Source organism: Paroedura picta, chromosome 9 (assembly GCF_049243985.1).
Source record: "Paroedura picta isolate Pp20150507F chromosome 9, Ppicta_v3.0, whole genome shotgun sequence".
Lineage (NCBI taxonomy): Eukaryota > Metazoa > Chordata > Lepidosauria > Squamata > Gekkonidae > Paroedura > Paroedura picta.
In genome coordinates this window covers 72,076,183-72,091,263 of record NC_135377.1, presented here as the reverse complement: position 1 = coordinate 72,091,263, position 15,081 = coordinate 72,076,183, and the positions used below count along the sequence as shown (strand labels likewise).

The window sequence follows — 15,081 nt, the reverse complement described above, 5'->3', positions numbered from 1 at the left end:
ATAAATAAAGCACTGATATCAGAGAGCTATTACTCAGCTATCTGCTGGGATAATTTCACATATCACCAGCAAGTTCTTAACAAACTTTGTGCCAAAATTGTGAGGAAATGCAGAAAAGGTGGCTATATTAGATATGACTCTGACTGAAAGGAAAAGTTGAATGATAATACAGAAGGTACTAGAAAATTACTTTGCCTCCGTTTTATCAAAAAAGGTAGACTATAGCCACACAAACTACAAGCCTGCAGATTCTCTGGCAGTTAGCCTTATGTGAACCAATCCTAATGTTTTTCCCACACCAAATTCTTAATAAGGCTATATATTTGCAAACTCTCTTATTACAACTTTACAAATAAACTTGTCTTCCTGTCTTGTAATAATTCCGCAACTACTAATATTTGGCTGGTGAAGTAAGAGGCTAGTAATAGATTGATAAGTACTTTCTCGCTGCTCCAAGTTCTGTGTTTTGTGGGAATCTAAATTAATTTGAAATATGGGTCTCTTGGGTGTTCATGAGGATATTTGTAGGATGTCTCGGTATTTTTTGCATTGTATAGGAATGAATCATTGTCTGCTAAGTGCTTGCTGTTGTACTAGTATTAGAACAGATCTAGCAGATGGTTTATGGTACTGGACTGTACCAAATAAAAAGGAATAAATCAACTTCACAGAACAAAACAAGACATGGAAGATTCGTATGTCAGTATTGCTGATATACTACTTATCCCCAGCTACCCACCCACCGTGGTGCTGGCTCCCATGCAAAATATTCAATCAATGTTATACATCTGTTGTTAAAAGCATCACAACATTTAATAAGTGTCTGAACAGTTATGAACTCTTAAATCAATTCCAATCAGCAGAGTTAGCATTCAATGTTAGCCTTTTTTTCAAATAATAACACAAAACACTAAAGTCTTTTTATTTATCTTGAAAATTTAGCCTACCTTTGTGCCCAGAAAAAGTTCTCATGGTGGCTTACAAGAGGGGTAATGCAGCAAACAAGATAAATAAATACCTGGCATTAAAACAATCCTAACATATATAATAGGTAAGAAGCTCCAAAACTGAATCAACTATTAGAAGTGCAGAAGATTTAAAAAATTAATATGGTATCTAAAGCAAAAGAACTAGAATTGTGTTTGGGGATGTTATTTCACGGCCAGGGAACAATAACAAAGAAGGCCCCCAGATGTTCTGAAAGATGCATGCATAACAACTTTTGCTATACTCTACCTATAACATTTCACATAGACCTATTATGCACGGCCGCTGAAATGGTGGCATGGAGAACGAGGAGGAGGAAGAAGCGAAGCAAACCAATTATGCACGGGACGGAACACAACGGCGACAAAACCCAGAGTATCCGATTATGCATGCAGATACTCCAGAGTCGCTTCTGGTTTCGCCCTGGTCCCAGGAAGCTCCACTTTCTTCCACATCTCGCTAATGTGGCTTTTTCGGCGGCATACGTTGACTCTGCACCCGGTTGCCGCCTGCAGCGTGCATAATTGGTGATTTTAGCCACCGCCATTCCACCCTGAATGCAGACCTTCCACTCCGTGCATAATGGGCCATAATGGAGCTTGCCAGAGTTCAAGCAGCATAGAATCCCTACTTCTCATGATTTCTCCTGGACTCCTATCATGAGCTAATAACAAATAGTCATCTGTAGCCCGCAAGCCCAAGGCAGAAAAGGGCTAATATTCTGTAGTGTTACAGATGGAGATGGTGGCAAAATCCTATTTAGTTTTGTCCCGCTTCCTCTCCCCTGGAATTTACTCTTCTCCATGGAGGCAACATGAATAGAATCTATTGAATCATTCATTTAGAGATTCTCACTCCTCCCTTATTATATTCTTGCTATCCTAAAGTAGATTCACCTGTTTACAGTATCACAAACCAGGAGTCACTAGGAAATGACATCCAGGTATGTGAAAAGATTTTCTGATCTCTAAGAGCAGAATTAAAGAGTTCAAACTCAAGCTAGGAGTTAAATAGAAGTTCAGATATAGATGACAATTTTTTAAGGCAGGGGTAGTCAAGGTGTAGCCCTCCATATGTCCATGGACTACAATTCCCAGGAGACCCTGCCAGCTTTTGCTGGCAGGGGCTCATGGGAATTGTAGTCCATGGACATATGGAGGGCCACAGTTTGACTACCCCTGCTTTAAGGTGCGGCAGAAGCATGGGCAAATAGAATAACCTACTGTGTGGTATGAAGAGGTGCTCAGTCCATTGCTACTGCCTTGCTAGGGTCCATCTGGAGAGCATCTACTAAGAAGAAGAAACCCAGGAAATCCATCCTAAGTTGGTCAAACAAGCACTTCTCCAGTTTAGCATTCAATCCTAATGATTCCTATACTGTCGCGCTAAATGCAATGCTGTACTTTCATGAATGGGATTTCTGAAATATAATTTGGCCCTAATAAGCAGCTGGACAAGGATCAGGAGCTAGGACATCTGGATGAAGATCACAGCACTAGGGACGGAGGTGCTAATTATTGCACACATGCAGTTTCCCAAAACAGAAACCACCACCCCCACACCGGTTGCAAGTACAAAACGGAGAACACTCATATCGTTCCTGTCTTTCCCTCCATGCCCTGAACTTCAAAGAAGCCCAAGTGGTACCATTTAAAATTGAGACACCGAGTGAATTGCTGTTGCCCCAATCTAGATCCCTGCCTCAATGATGCACAATTTGACTTTAGCTCCCTTTCACATATTCAGTGTCTCGAGGACCCAACATGGGCCCAGTTAAACAGAGAAGTTAATCTGTGGGGAGTCAGGAAGGCCCATTATGCACGGAGTGGAAGGTCAGCATTCGGGGTGGAATGGCGGCGGCTAAAATCACCAATTATGCATGCTGCAGGCGGCAACGTATAACACCGAAAAAGCCGCGTTGGCAAGATGCAGAAGGCCTATTATGCACGCCCGCTGAAACAGCGGCATGGAGAACACGGAGGAGGAAGAAGCGAAGCAAACTGCTTACGCACGGGACGGAATGCAACGGCGGCAAAACCCAAAGTATCCGATTATGCGCACAGCTACTCTGGAGCCGCTTCTGGTTGCGCCCTGGTCCCAGGAAGCTCCACTTTCTTCCACATCTTGCTAACGCGGCTTTTTCTGTAGCGTGCATAATTGGTGATTTTAGCCGCCGCCATTCCACCCCGAATGCAGACCTTCCACTCCATGCATAATGGGCCGAAGAAAGTGGAGTTTCCCAGGACCAGGGTGCAACCAGAAGCGGCTCCAGAGTAGCTGCGTGCATAATCGGATACTCTGGGTTTTGCCTCTGCTGCGTTCCGTCCCGTGCATTAGCGGTTTGCTTCGCTTCTTCCTCCTCCATGCCGCCGTTTCAGTGGCCGTGCATAATAGGCCATACTCAAGATGAACTCTAGCACAGTTAGAAATTCTTTCGGTATGATTTTGGGACAGTCCCAAAACACGTGAAGAATCTGGAATGTTATTTACATCATCAACATATGTTTTAATTGGAGACTTCAGTGGATTACATTTCATTTGGTAGCCAGTATACCGAGAAGCTAAGGTTTCAGTCTTAAAAAGCACATGTTACGGAGTAAGCCCTGAACTTAATGGAACTTACTTCTATGGAATCATACTTAGGATTGTACTGCTTTTTGTGGAATTCCTAAACAACATGCATTTGTGATTTCAGGGCAACCAACAAGCTGGGCTACTTGATCTGCACAAAGTCAAGTCAAATAACTCCCCCCCCCACATTCAAAACAACAAATTCTGTACTGAGGATGACACTGGTTTGTAAAGGGGGTAACTGAAGGAAATAAACCCATTCTAAAATTCAGACACACAATTACATCTGTGCTAGATCATTGTCCTCACTCCCAATGAGAGAGCTCATTTGACTGCAAGCTGAACAGGGGGTGGGAGTTTAGAACTCTGATTGTATTGTATTTTTCTATGGTTAAAGGTAAAGGTAAAGGTATCCCCTGTGCAAGCACCGAGTCATGTCTGACCCTTGGGGTGACGCCCTCTAGCGTTTTCATGGCAGACTCAATACGGGGTGGTTTGCCAGTGCCTTCCCCAGTCGTTACCGTTTACCCCCCAGCAAGCTGGGTACTCATTTTACCGACCTCGGAAGGATGGAAGGCTGAGTCAACCTTGAGCCGGCTGCTGGGATTGAACTCCCAGCCTTATGAGCAAAGCTTTCAGACAGCTGCCTTACCACTCTGCGCCACAAGAGGCTCTTCCTCTTCCTTCTATGGTTAATGTTAATGTATTTAAAGGGTTTTTAGGTGTTGTACTGTATTTTATTGTCTTACTATAAACCGCCACAAGACTAATTGAGAGCAGTGGTATATAAATCTAAATTAAATCTAAATATCTATATATGTCTATCTCTATATAAAACGAAATCAGTTGTGCTTATTCAAATTTTTGACTTAATTGAAACATTCTTACCACTCATTCCTCCTTCCAATGTTTCTTCAATTCTATTTGAAATGGAAAGCTGAAGGGCCAACCCATACGGTCAGATTTCTCTAAGTAATCACACAAACCACACAACTGGCTTTTTCAGAAAATGACGAAAATGGGGGCAGCTGCCCGCTGTGACATTTAAAAAAGTAATTCTGACATGATTGCTTATATCCTGAAACCTAGTAATAAATCCACTATGAACGTCGCTATTTGAGACGTAAAAAATATTGCATGCACTGAATGCATTACTTATTGTAATATTTCTTCATACAGCTTCACATGACAAAATAATACTTAAAATCAGCAGGATTATAGGAACAAAATTGACCTTCCACAGTTAATGCTGACACTGTGTTCACTTCGGCATTGTCAAATCTAGATACCTCTTTGCATGTTCAGGTTACATGGAACCTACCTTCTAAAGGCAGCTTGTTCTCTATACAAGCTAGAGAATGGTTACATTTACAGGTGTATTCCATGACAGTCATATATTTTTGCTGAATCTTAGGTCGTATATTTTCACATACAAAGACAGGTATTTCACCATTTAGCGTACCTCAACGTAGTCCCTGGCATGTCCCCAGTCTCTTTTGGCATCCAGATTGCCCAGGCTGAAGCATTCCAGTTGCCCCAGGTGAATCTTAGCCACTGAACGGCTAATTTTTCGAGTTACAAAGTTAGCCCCTAAAGGAAAAAAGACAGAACAGAGGGATTAAAAACTGCTTGGTAACTACATCCCAGCTGAACATCACACACACAGTGTAAGATTGTTACTTTCCACCTTCCCTCCGCATCAGTTATGGAAACTCTGTTGTAATTTGTCAGTTCCTTCTGCATGGCGAGGTGGGCCAAGCACACATGTCACATTAGTTACACATTCTCATCGAATATCTTCCTTTGAAAATGTCAGGATTCCTAATCTGCAGCTTAAATGTTCGCACTAGGCACAAGGCCAAGAAAAATAAACCAGAATGAAAGTTTCTGGAAGCAAAATATAAAATATTACAGCGAGATAACTTACATGTTAAAGCACAAGCTAGGACCTTTTCTGCAAGTTAAGGTGAAATATAATTTGGATACTAGAGCATCTAGCTGGGAAAACAGACCTCTTGCTTGTTTTATGAGCGGGCAACGGTGGAATACTGTGTTTTGGAGTACAGGTCTTCTTAAGCTCTAAATGGGACTGGAAGAGAAGGAATTCCTGCATAGTCTTTGCTTTAGTTGAGGATTTGCCACCTATTCACTTGATATTAAGGGACAAGCACCATTCTGCCATTGGCCACCTGACAAAGCATAATTTCTTAAGTCTAGTCTAGCAAGGAATGTAGGCAAAACATATGATCGCACAGCTGACAAGAGTTTCAAATTAAAGTTATCTTTGTTTCCACGCAGTCCACAATACGATAACCAGCAAAGTAGCTGCTGTTGGTTTATTATATTTATATACCGCCCTCCCCGGAGGCTCAGGACGGTTTACATAAAACATAGAAACGATACAGGAAATAATCTATAACATAAAAATAACCATAACATTAATTCTGCTAACTGATAATTTTAACAGTGGTATCAGTACAACAGTACAAACAGTAGAAACAGGTCCAGGAGCAGAACGCATTGATGGATTTTTGGGAGGGAAGGAGCAGGGGCCCTGCAGATGTTGTTGGTTATGCCAGGTGGCTACCAAATGCCTAGCGAAAGAGCTCCCTTTTGCATGCCCTGCGGAACTATTTTAGCTCCGCTATTATTATGTACTTCATTTACACCCCATTTTCACCCAATGGAAACCCAAGGAAGTTTACAACTTTCTCCCCTCTTACAGGATATCCTCACAACAACACTCTGTGGTAGGTTGGAGTGTGTGATGGGCCCAGGGGCACGCAGCGAACGTCCAAGACAGAGTGGTGATTGGCGCTGGAACCTCCTTCACTCTAACCAAGGTTTTCTCAACCAGGGTTTCATGACACCGTAGGGTTTCTCAATGGCTCTGGAAGGGTTTCCTGAATGGGTGGGAATTAATCAATACTGTATATTTTATATTTGTTAAACATATATTGGGTTATATGACCATATACAGTCATATTGACCTCCCCCCCCCACCTTCCAAAATGGCCAGTGATGGGCCTGGAGGGGGTGGGATGGGGAGGGCCCCCCGGGTGGGTTTGTGCACAGCAATGCTTCCCAAACATTTTCTGTACAATCACACCACTTTTGGGGTTTCCTGAAGCCTGAAGAATGTTTCAGGAGTTTCTCAACAGAAAAAAACGGTTGAGAAAAGCTTCTCTAACCTCCACAGTAGCCTGGATTGGTATTTGATAGATCACTGCTAAGAACAAGATGCGAAGCCAAACCTGGGGTTCATATAGGTCACCCCTATTCCCCCAACAAATGCATGTTTTGCCTGCCAAAATTTCCCATGAAATATAGGCTTTATTTATTTATCGATTTTTATGCTGCCTCTCTCCGAAGGTCTCCCGGAGGTTTACAGTAATAATAATAATAATTTCCATCAAAGAAGGTTAAAACAAAGCTTTTACACCTAGCTGCCAACAGGCAGTTTAGAACAGCGGTCCCCAACCTTCATCTGGCCGGGGACCGCCTCCGGGGGTGGGGGAGAGCCAGCGGCCCGGCTGCCGCAGTTGCTCAAAAATGCGCATGCGCAGAACTGCCGCACATGTGTGTTTTGGCCACCAGGTGGCGCTAATACACATGCACAGAGTTGCCACGCATGTGCGTTTTGGCCACCAGGGGGCGCAAACGCGCATGCGTGGCAGTTCCACGTGTGCGCATTAGCATCGCTGGTGCGCCGGCTGCCGCGCCGGTTGCAGTGCCAGCCTCTTTCCCCCCCTCTCGCTGCAGGGGAGGGAGGCAGGCGTGGCCGCTGGTGGCCCGGTACAATGGCCTTTGTGGCCCGGTACCGGGCCGCAGACCGGGGGTTGGGGACCCCTGGTTTAGACCATTTGGTCCAAGTCATAAGATACAAGCTTGCAGAGATTGTGCTGACAAGGACAGAGCCAATTTCCCCAGCAGAGTTAGACTCTGGCTGCGTCAATGTAATGAAGGGGGACAGGGGACTGGGGGCAGGAAGGGAGTTACCAGAAAACGAAACTGTAAAGAACCCGGATGCATGCATGTAGCCAAGCCAAAGTTGGGAAAGAAGAAGAAGAGTTGGTTCTTATATGCTGCTTTTCTCTACCTGAAGGAGGCTCAAAGCAGCTTACAGTCGCCTTCCCATTCCTCGCCCCACAACAGACACCCTGTGGGGTGGGTGAGGCTGAGAGAGCCCTGATATCACTGCTCGGTCAGAACAGTTTTATCAGCACCGTGGCGAGCCCAAAGTCACCCAGCTTGCTGCATATGGGGGAGCGCAGAATCAAACCCGGAATGCCAGATTAGAAGCCCGCACTCCTAACCACTACATCAAACTGGAAAGCAGCTTGGGGGACTACATGACAATGATTTTGCAGCGCTGTGCCACTCATAGCCAGCAAGGGCATGAGTCCCCTTTACACTGGTGCATCTCCAACTTATAACAGTGTTTAGGTCAGCTGGCTCCCTGTTGTCATTCAGCCCCCCTATGGATTGCTCTGTTAATCTTGTAACCTCTGTGGACAGTGTTGCTGGCAGTGTTGATCCTTTACGTTGCTGGCAGAAGAAGAGAGAATTTTTTATTCTGGCAGAGGCTATCATACAGGTACAGCATGTTGAAACACAGTACAGTACTTGTATTCACAAGGGAACATTTTCCTTTTAACACCTCATCTAAATTATATACTTAATGGTATCATTAAAGGTTTACTTTGCATAAAAATTCAATTATTTATATATATACCAGAATTCGAACTATTAAAAAAACACCTGCTTTTATACACAGGGGTTTTCCCCCCTATTCTACTAATATAAATCAAACTCGACTACTGAAGTTAGCCAAATGTAATCAACCAAAAAAAAATTAAAAACCACACCAACTTTGATTTGAAAACTCTTAAAATATTAATACATATATATATATTCAACTGTCAAAGTCATCTAAAAGATGAAATCATCCTGTGTAGCAATAAATCAACACTTTGTTTAATTTCATCTGATCAATCTGATATTATCTGATTAATATTGCCTTTTGGCTATGATCTTAATTAATACACTCTTCCTAGGGGGTTTCCCAGCCAATATATAATAAAATATATCCTCTGTGATATTCTAATTCAGATAAATTCAGCAAGCCTCATTTACTTCAATTAAGCTAGAAGTTAATTCATTGCAAGATACTTCACAGAATGGCATTTACAGGGCGACAGGAGACATACAGACAAGACAAACCAACCATGAAATTTCTCAAGCAGAGAAGAACAAGAGAAAGAAGCAGCCCCATGTTCTTGCTTATTTTTCTTCTTTATTAACCCCCTCTCCCCCATCATTGTTAAACTGGTCTTGAAGAATATTTCTACCCAATCCCAAATAAGACGGCCTCCTGTCTGAAGATGTCCATACGAGATAAGACATCTCTGTTCCACTGAACTAGGAAAACAGAAGTTCTGCAGAGGCTACCTGAGAACTGAAATGGCACAAAGAAAGGGATTCATTCCCCATCTCTCTGCAATGAAGTCCCAATATAGATCAGAAGCCCAGCCCCTGATCTTTATCAGGAAAAAAACATTCCCAACACTTCAGCCAAGGTTTTGCCTAGTGTTGGTTATATCATGATCTTGAGAAATGTTGGCAGCTAGCTTGAGTGGTTTGGAAGCAAGTGAGCCAACCTGGAGATACACTCATACTGCTCATGGAGACAACCCTTACCCTAAGAATTAAGGCAGGCTTTCTCAACCAAGGTTTTACAAAACCCTGGGGTTTCTTGATGGCCCTGGAAGAGTATTCTGAATGGCTGGGAGTTGATTATATATATGAGCTGCACACCTCTTGACCAGCCAAAGCTTTCCATCTGTCTGCCTCTGGTGCTACCTTAATGTTTTCACTTTTCTTATCCTCAGCTTTGTTCTTTTAGGCATCCTCTTTTTGACCTGGTGGTGCACATGTATTCTTTCTATCTCTGCGTGTCCCCAATTTCCCTACCTTTTCTCTTTCCAGTGAGTGGCACTGCCTGAGCCAACCTGGAAGGGCAGGCTATAAAACTAAAGTTACTGTTGTTGTTAATATCCATTTATTCAGTCAGTCAGTCTGTCCTGCTACCCTTGCCTAGGACTATACTAGATGCGCTAATCAGCCTTGTCCTTGTGTGTGTGCATGTGTGTTTGTGAGGATCCTCACAAAAACCTTGGAGATTTCACATTTGGCCGGCCTTTCAACAACTTCACTGCCTCCCAGTTGAATTCTGGATCAGGCATAAGGCATAATTCTGGATCAGGCATGGTAATCACCTTCAAGGCTGTACACAGTCTGGGCCTAGTGTATATGAGAGACCGACTCTCTGCCTATACCTTCCTAGAGAGTGTTACGTTCGGCCACCACCAACTGTCTGAGATTCCCTGGCCCCAAAGAAGCATGGTGGGCTTCAACCAGGGCCAGAGCCTTCTTGTTTCTGGCCCCCATCTGGTGGAAGAAGTTCCCTGAAGAGATCAGGGCCCTCCCTGAACTCCCACAATACCAAAGGGCCTGTAAAAGGGAGCTCCTCCACCAGGCATTCACCAGCTCCCTCCCCCAGACATCACAGATATCCTCCATCTTGAACCCAACTGACCCCACCCCTACAGGTTCTGTTTGAAAAGTTCTATTGCGTTGCTATTTGTTATGGTATTGTTGATCAATACTGGTTCTTACTGTTATGATTATGGTTATTATGGTTATAATGTACATCCCTATGTTTTATGTAAACCGCCCTGAGCCTTACAAGGGGCGCTATTAGAAAAATAATGAATGAATGAATGAATGAATGAATGAATGAATGAATGAAGGAAGGAAGGAAGGAAGGAAGGAAGGAAGGAAGGAAGGAAGGAAGGAAGGAAGGAAGGAAGGAAGGAAGGAAGGAAGGAAGGAAGGAAGGAAGGAAGGAATTCTCTGTTGGTTCTCAATTCAACCTACTGGGCTCATATGAGGAGAAAGCAATTTCCAGTTTAAAAAAAAAGAAGTATATTTCCGAACTTTTGCCTTGTGCTATACTCCCTACCTATAAGGACAGAAAAATCAGTTAGACTGCTAACAGTGCTACTTAAGAATCCTGGGGTAAATGAAGTGTGGAATATTCAGTGAACACTCAATTTCCTGGCTTTGTCTCTGTAAAGCAAACACTTGACATTTTAAAAATGTTCAAAAGACTAATTATATTATTAAACTGGCATGCAGCTTGCATTCTACAAGGATAAACGCATTCTTGGTTGCCACAACAATTCATCCTTTCCAATCTGTTGTAGATTCCGAGTGGGGAATCCAATGCATGTCCTGCTTTAGATATATTCAAGTGTGTAGCCGTGTTGGTCTGAAGTAGCACAATAACATTTGAGTCCAATAGCACCTTTAAGACCTTGAATAAATCTTGGTTGGTCTTAAAGATGCTATTGGACTCAAATTTTGTTGGGCTGATTTAAATATGTTACTGGATGTCAGAGACCGCTTTGGAATTATTACAGTCAACCCGCATGAACTTTGATTTGAAATAATCAAAGCAATGACTATAGTCAAGAATCAGAGAATTGCAGAATCTTTAACCGCTCCTGTGGAGCGGATAAAATAAAACCCTAAGGGATAATGGGGAGGAGTCAGGGCAGGACCTGTCCGTGATAATAATACCGAGTGCCACTCAAGGGCCAAGCGGCCAATGGGGAGGCGCACAAAGCACGCCTCTCCATTGGCCGCTTGGCCCGGCCTCGCCTTAGCCGCCAGGGAACTCGCCACGCAGAAGGACAAGCTGCCTTCCACCACGGTTAGTCCTCCTGCCGCCTTCCCCTCGCCTTAGGGAAAGGAGCAGGGACACCACGTCAAAGATGCCGCGTCCCTGCTCCTTTCCCGGCTCCGACCACCGCCAAGCACTCAACCAAACCCAACTACCCCCAGTCTCCCCAGACCCATACTCGCCGCCGCTTCCAACTATGCACACAGCCACACACACAAACTCACGCACCCACCCGCTGCCTCCTATCCCCCCCCAGCCTCCCCAGACCCCTTCCCGAACCGCCGCGGCTTCTGCCGTGACACGCAGCCACACACACACACTCACTCACTCACTCACCCCCCACCCTCCCCAGACCCCTTCCCACGCCACTGCCATGACGGCCACACACTCACCGGATGCCTCTTGCCCCGCCGCCGTTCCCGCCTTTCCCACCTCCACCCCTACCCCCACCCTGACCGCCCCTTTCCCCGGCCTATCCCCACTCCCAGAGCCCCTACTCACCTTCCCGCCATCGTCCCAGGCGCCGGCCCTTTTCTTCCCTTTCATCAGCACCGCCCCTAGGCTGTGCGGCCTGCGTGGCCGCCTCTACAGCGCTGCAATGAACCAGGCATGCACGGACTCACACGCATGCCTGGTTCCACAGCCCACCACAACCCCGCCCCCATGCTACAGCACACATGGCCGAACTACTGCCCATGCGTCCTGCCCGTCCGTCGCCCACGCCGCCCCCCAGCACTAGCCACACCCCTTCCCCACCTGACACCCACGGCTGCCGCCCACCCCGAGACCGCCTCCCCCAGCCTACACATGGGGAGAGGATGTCCCCCAATGCCCCACCTCTGCCCATTTTCATAAATGGGCTTTTTCCCTAGTCATAGAATAATTGAGTTGGAAGGGGTCTCCTGGGTCATCTAGTCCAACCACCTGCACTATGCAGGACACTCACAATCCTATCGCTTATCTACTCTAATCAGCCAACCTCTTGAACCTTCACAGAATCAGCCTCTCTGTCAGATGCCTACCCAGCCTCTGTTTAAAAATTTCCAAAGATGGAGAATCCACCACCTCCCGAGGAAGCCTCTTCCACTGAGAAACCGCTCTGTCAGGACTTCTTCCGGATGTTTAGATGGAATTTCTTTTGCATTAATTTCATCCCATTGGTTTTGGTCCGGAGCAAGAGGGAACAACTCTGCTCCAAAAATATTTGAAAGGTTCCTGCAAAAATCTTTTAAATGTTCTTCTTCATTAAAGGCATCATTAAATACTTCATTAAAGGCATCATTGAACACGTAAGTGAAAAGGTTCATGTAGAAAAGAAGATATTCATTGTTTGAAGTCTGCGGTGTATAGAGTTGCTGAATCAAGCCAAACAAAGAAGAGAGGTACCCACTCAAAACAGCTGATGTTTCTATACATATTGAAATTATATTATATCTGAAGAAATATAAAAATATGCCATTGAAACGAATACAAAATAATATACAAACTGAAGAACATGAAACTGAAGTACATGAAAAACTGAACCTTTATAATTGCAAGGACATTACAAATTTGCCACAGCTGCATTCAAGAGTCTAACTTGAACCATTTCCGCATTAAGAGACATATCTTGCTTTACCACAGTTCCTCTATATATTTCTGAAAGGGCCATCTAGGCAGCGCTGTCCGGGTCTCAGGGCTGCTGTCTGGGCTTGTCCAGGCCTGTCCGGCCCTCGGAAACCACAGGCAGTGGGCCAATCTGGATGCGCCCAGCAAAGCTGGGTACGTCCAAATTGGGATGGCCCCTGGAGCGCCCACCTACAGGAGCTGATTGTGCCACTATGCGGGCCCTCCAATCAGGAGGCCATGCGCCCGGAGAAAGCTACTGTCACCAGGACAGGCCAGAGTTCTAGCCAGTCAGCCGCAAAGCCAGTCGGGAGGCCCAATCATTGGGCCAAAGTTCTAAAAGAGCCCGCCCACCCAGGGGCAATCAGGAGACATCGCTGCCAGTCTGTTCCTGACCACCACAGGGAGAGGAGGTCAGTAGGGCTGCCAAGGGGGATGAGAACAGAGGCTTGGACAGGCTGCGCTAGCCCTTTTCACCCCAAGGCTGTCCTAACTATCAAGTCCAACTGCAAATTGCCTCAGAACCCTGACAGAGCTAGCAGGAGGCTGGTGAGTGCTCTCCCTCCCCCTCCCTTCAGGCCTGCTGCAAAGGAGCCTCTGACAGTCCCTGACTGAGGGGAGGGAGACCTTTCCAAGAGCAACACAGGGGAGTCTGAGGGCATGGGGGTGGGTATTCCTTTTGAGGGGGGGGGAACTTCATCCTCCTGCCAAACACTTGGGAGAAGAAGGGAAGGTGATTGGAAACTGCTTTGAGACACCTGAAGCCTGCTGGGTCACTGCGGCACACCCCAGTTCTCTCAGACCTCCCACAGACCCACATCTCTCACAGGTTGACTATTGTGGGGAGATGAAGGGAAAGGGTGTTTGTAAACCACTTTGAGACTCCTTTGGGTAGTAAACAGCAGTGTACAAAACTCCAGCTCTTCTTCTTCTAAGGAGCAACCGTGAAAGAAGCAATTGGGCACATAATATTTTATGAATAGTAAAAAAATGGAGACAGAAGAAGCTGGGTGGACACCTGTGTACTGTGACTCCCCCATGTGTATTAGGGCAGGGGGACAAGAAGGAAAATGATATTAAATGCAGAACTGGGAGGAATTGGTTGCCATGTAATCTTTCCCTAAGAAGAGTCTCCAGTCTGATTTCCCTTTCACATATCTGAGGACATGGCTCTGGAAAGCTCATCTGTAACCACTATGCCCCAATTCCCAAAGGTCAGTCCTCTCCCATACTCAATGAACATTCCCCACCATAGGTTCTTGACACCCATATCTCCACACCCATGCTCTCATTTGTCTCCACGCCACCACAACCTCCCACACAAAACACACATTCAACCCCATGCCCTTACAGACTGGATAGCTCCTCCCCTTTCTCTTCCCACTGCCAAGCTCTGCCGCCCGTTGTATTCTTGGATACAACGGGCTTTACCTCTAGTGTTAACATAATAGCACTGCTATGTAAGACAGCTTTTTAAAAAATTCAAAACAGCGCTGTAATGTGATCAACCGTTTTTTTTTTAAGGCAGATTTTTTGGAACTGAAGGAAGGGGATGGAGGGAGTACGGCTAAGAAGAAAGGGGCACTTCCCAAACTACTCAAAATGGTGGGTGCGGGGAATAACTTGATTGCACACGTTCCCGCATTTGGCAGCCCCGAATTAGACCCCGCTTTAAAAAATGAAAACCAATTTTCTGGGTATTCCCTTGCTGCAAGGCAAGTGAAGGGGCAATTTGTGACTGCACCTGAAAAGCAAATTTTAGTGAGGAAACCAATGAAAAAGTCGAGCCTTTAAATATGCAAATCCAAATGATATCCCTAATGCAAAAACAGTCTTATTGTATTCCAAGGATAATAATAATAACCCAACAATAAATCGACAAACTACTCGATCTGTTTAATCACTGCCAAATAGCCATAAACTCCTGCAGAATTGGTTTGCATTGAATTTTCACCAAATTGCGCATGTGCAAAGAGACAGCCGATTCAAGCTGACTGGTGGCCATTGGCATCACTAAAGACTACTTAAATAAACACCAAAGCTGTAATGAAATATCCCATCTATGATGGATTAAACGATTTGTGAGTGATCCAATTGCATATTTCAACAATTGCCAACTGAATGGAAGAGTTGCACAGCAATGACAGGAGGAGAGAACTCAATCATGCACA

General features: G+C 45.1%; 1 protein-coding gene across 3 annotated transcripts in view; it reads right to left on the bottom strand.

Moving 5' to 3' along the window:
• The window catches only part of LOC143845171 (GDP-mannose 4,6 dehydratase-like), a 144,744-nt gene that overhangs the window by 29,096 nt on the left and 100,567 nt on the right, over positions 1 to 15,081 (bottom strand). For all 3 annotated transcript variants that reach the window (XM_077353317.1, XM_077353318.1, XM_077353319.1), the window contains exon 7: positions 5,021 to 5,148. In XM_077353317.1, the coding sequence (XP_077209432.1) occupies positions 5,021 to 5,148 (128 nt within the window). The remainder of the gene's footprint in view (positions 1 to 5,020; positions 5,149 to 15,081) is intronic.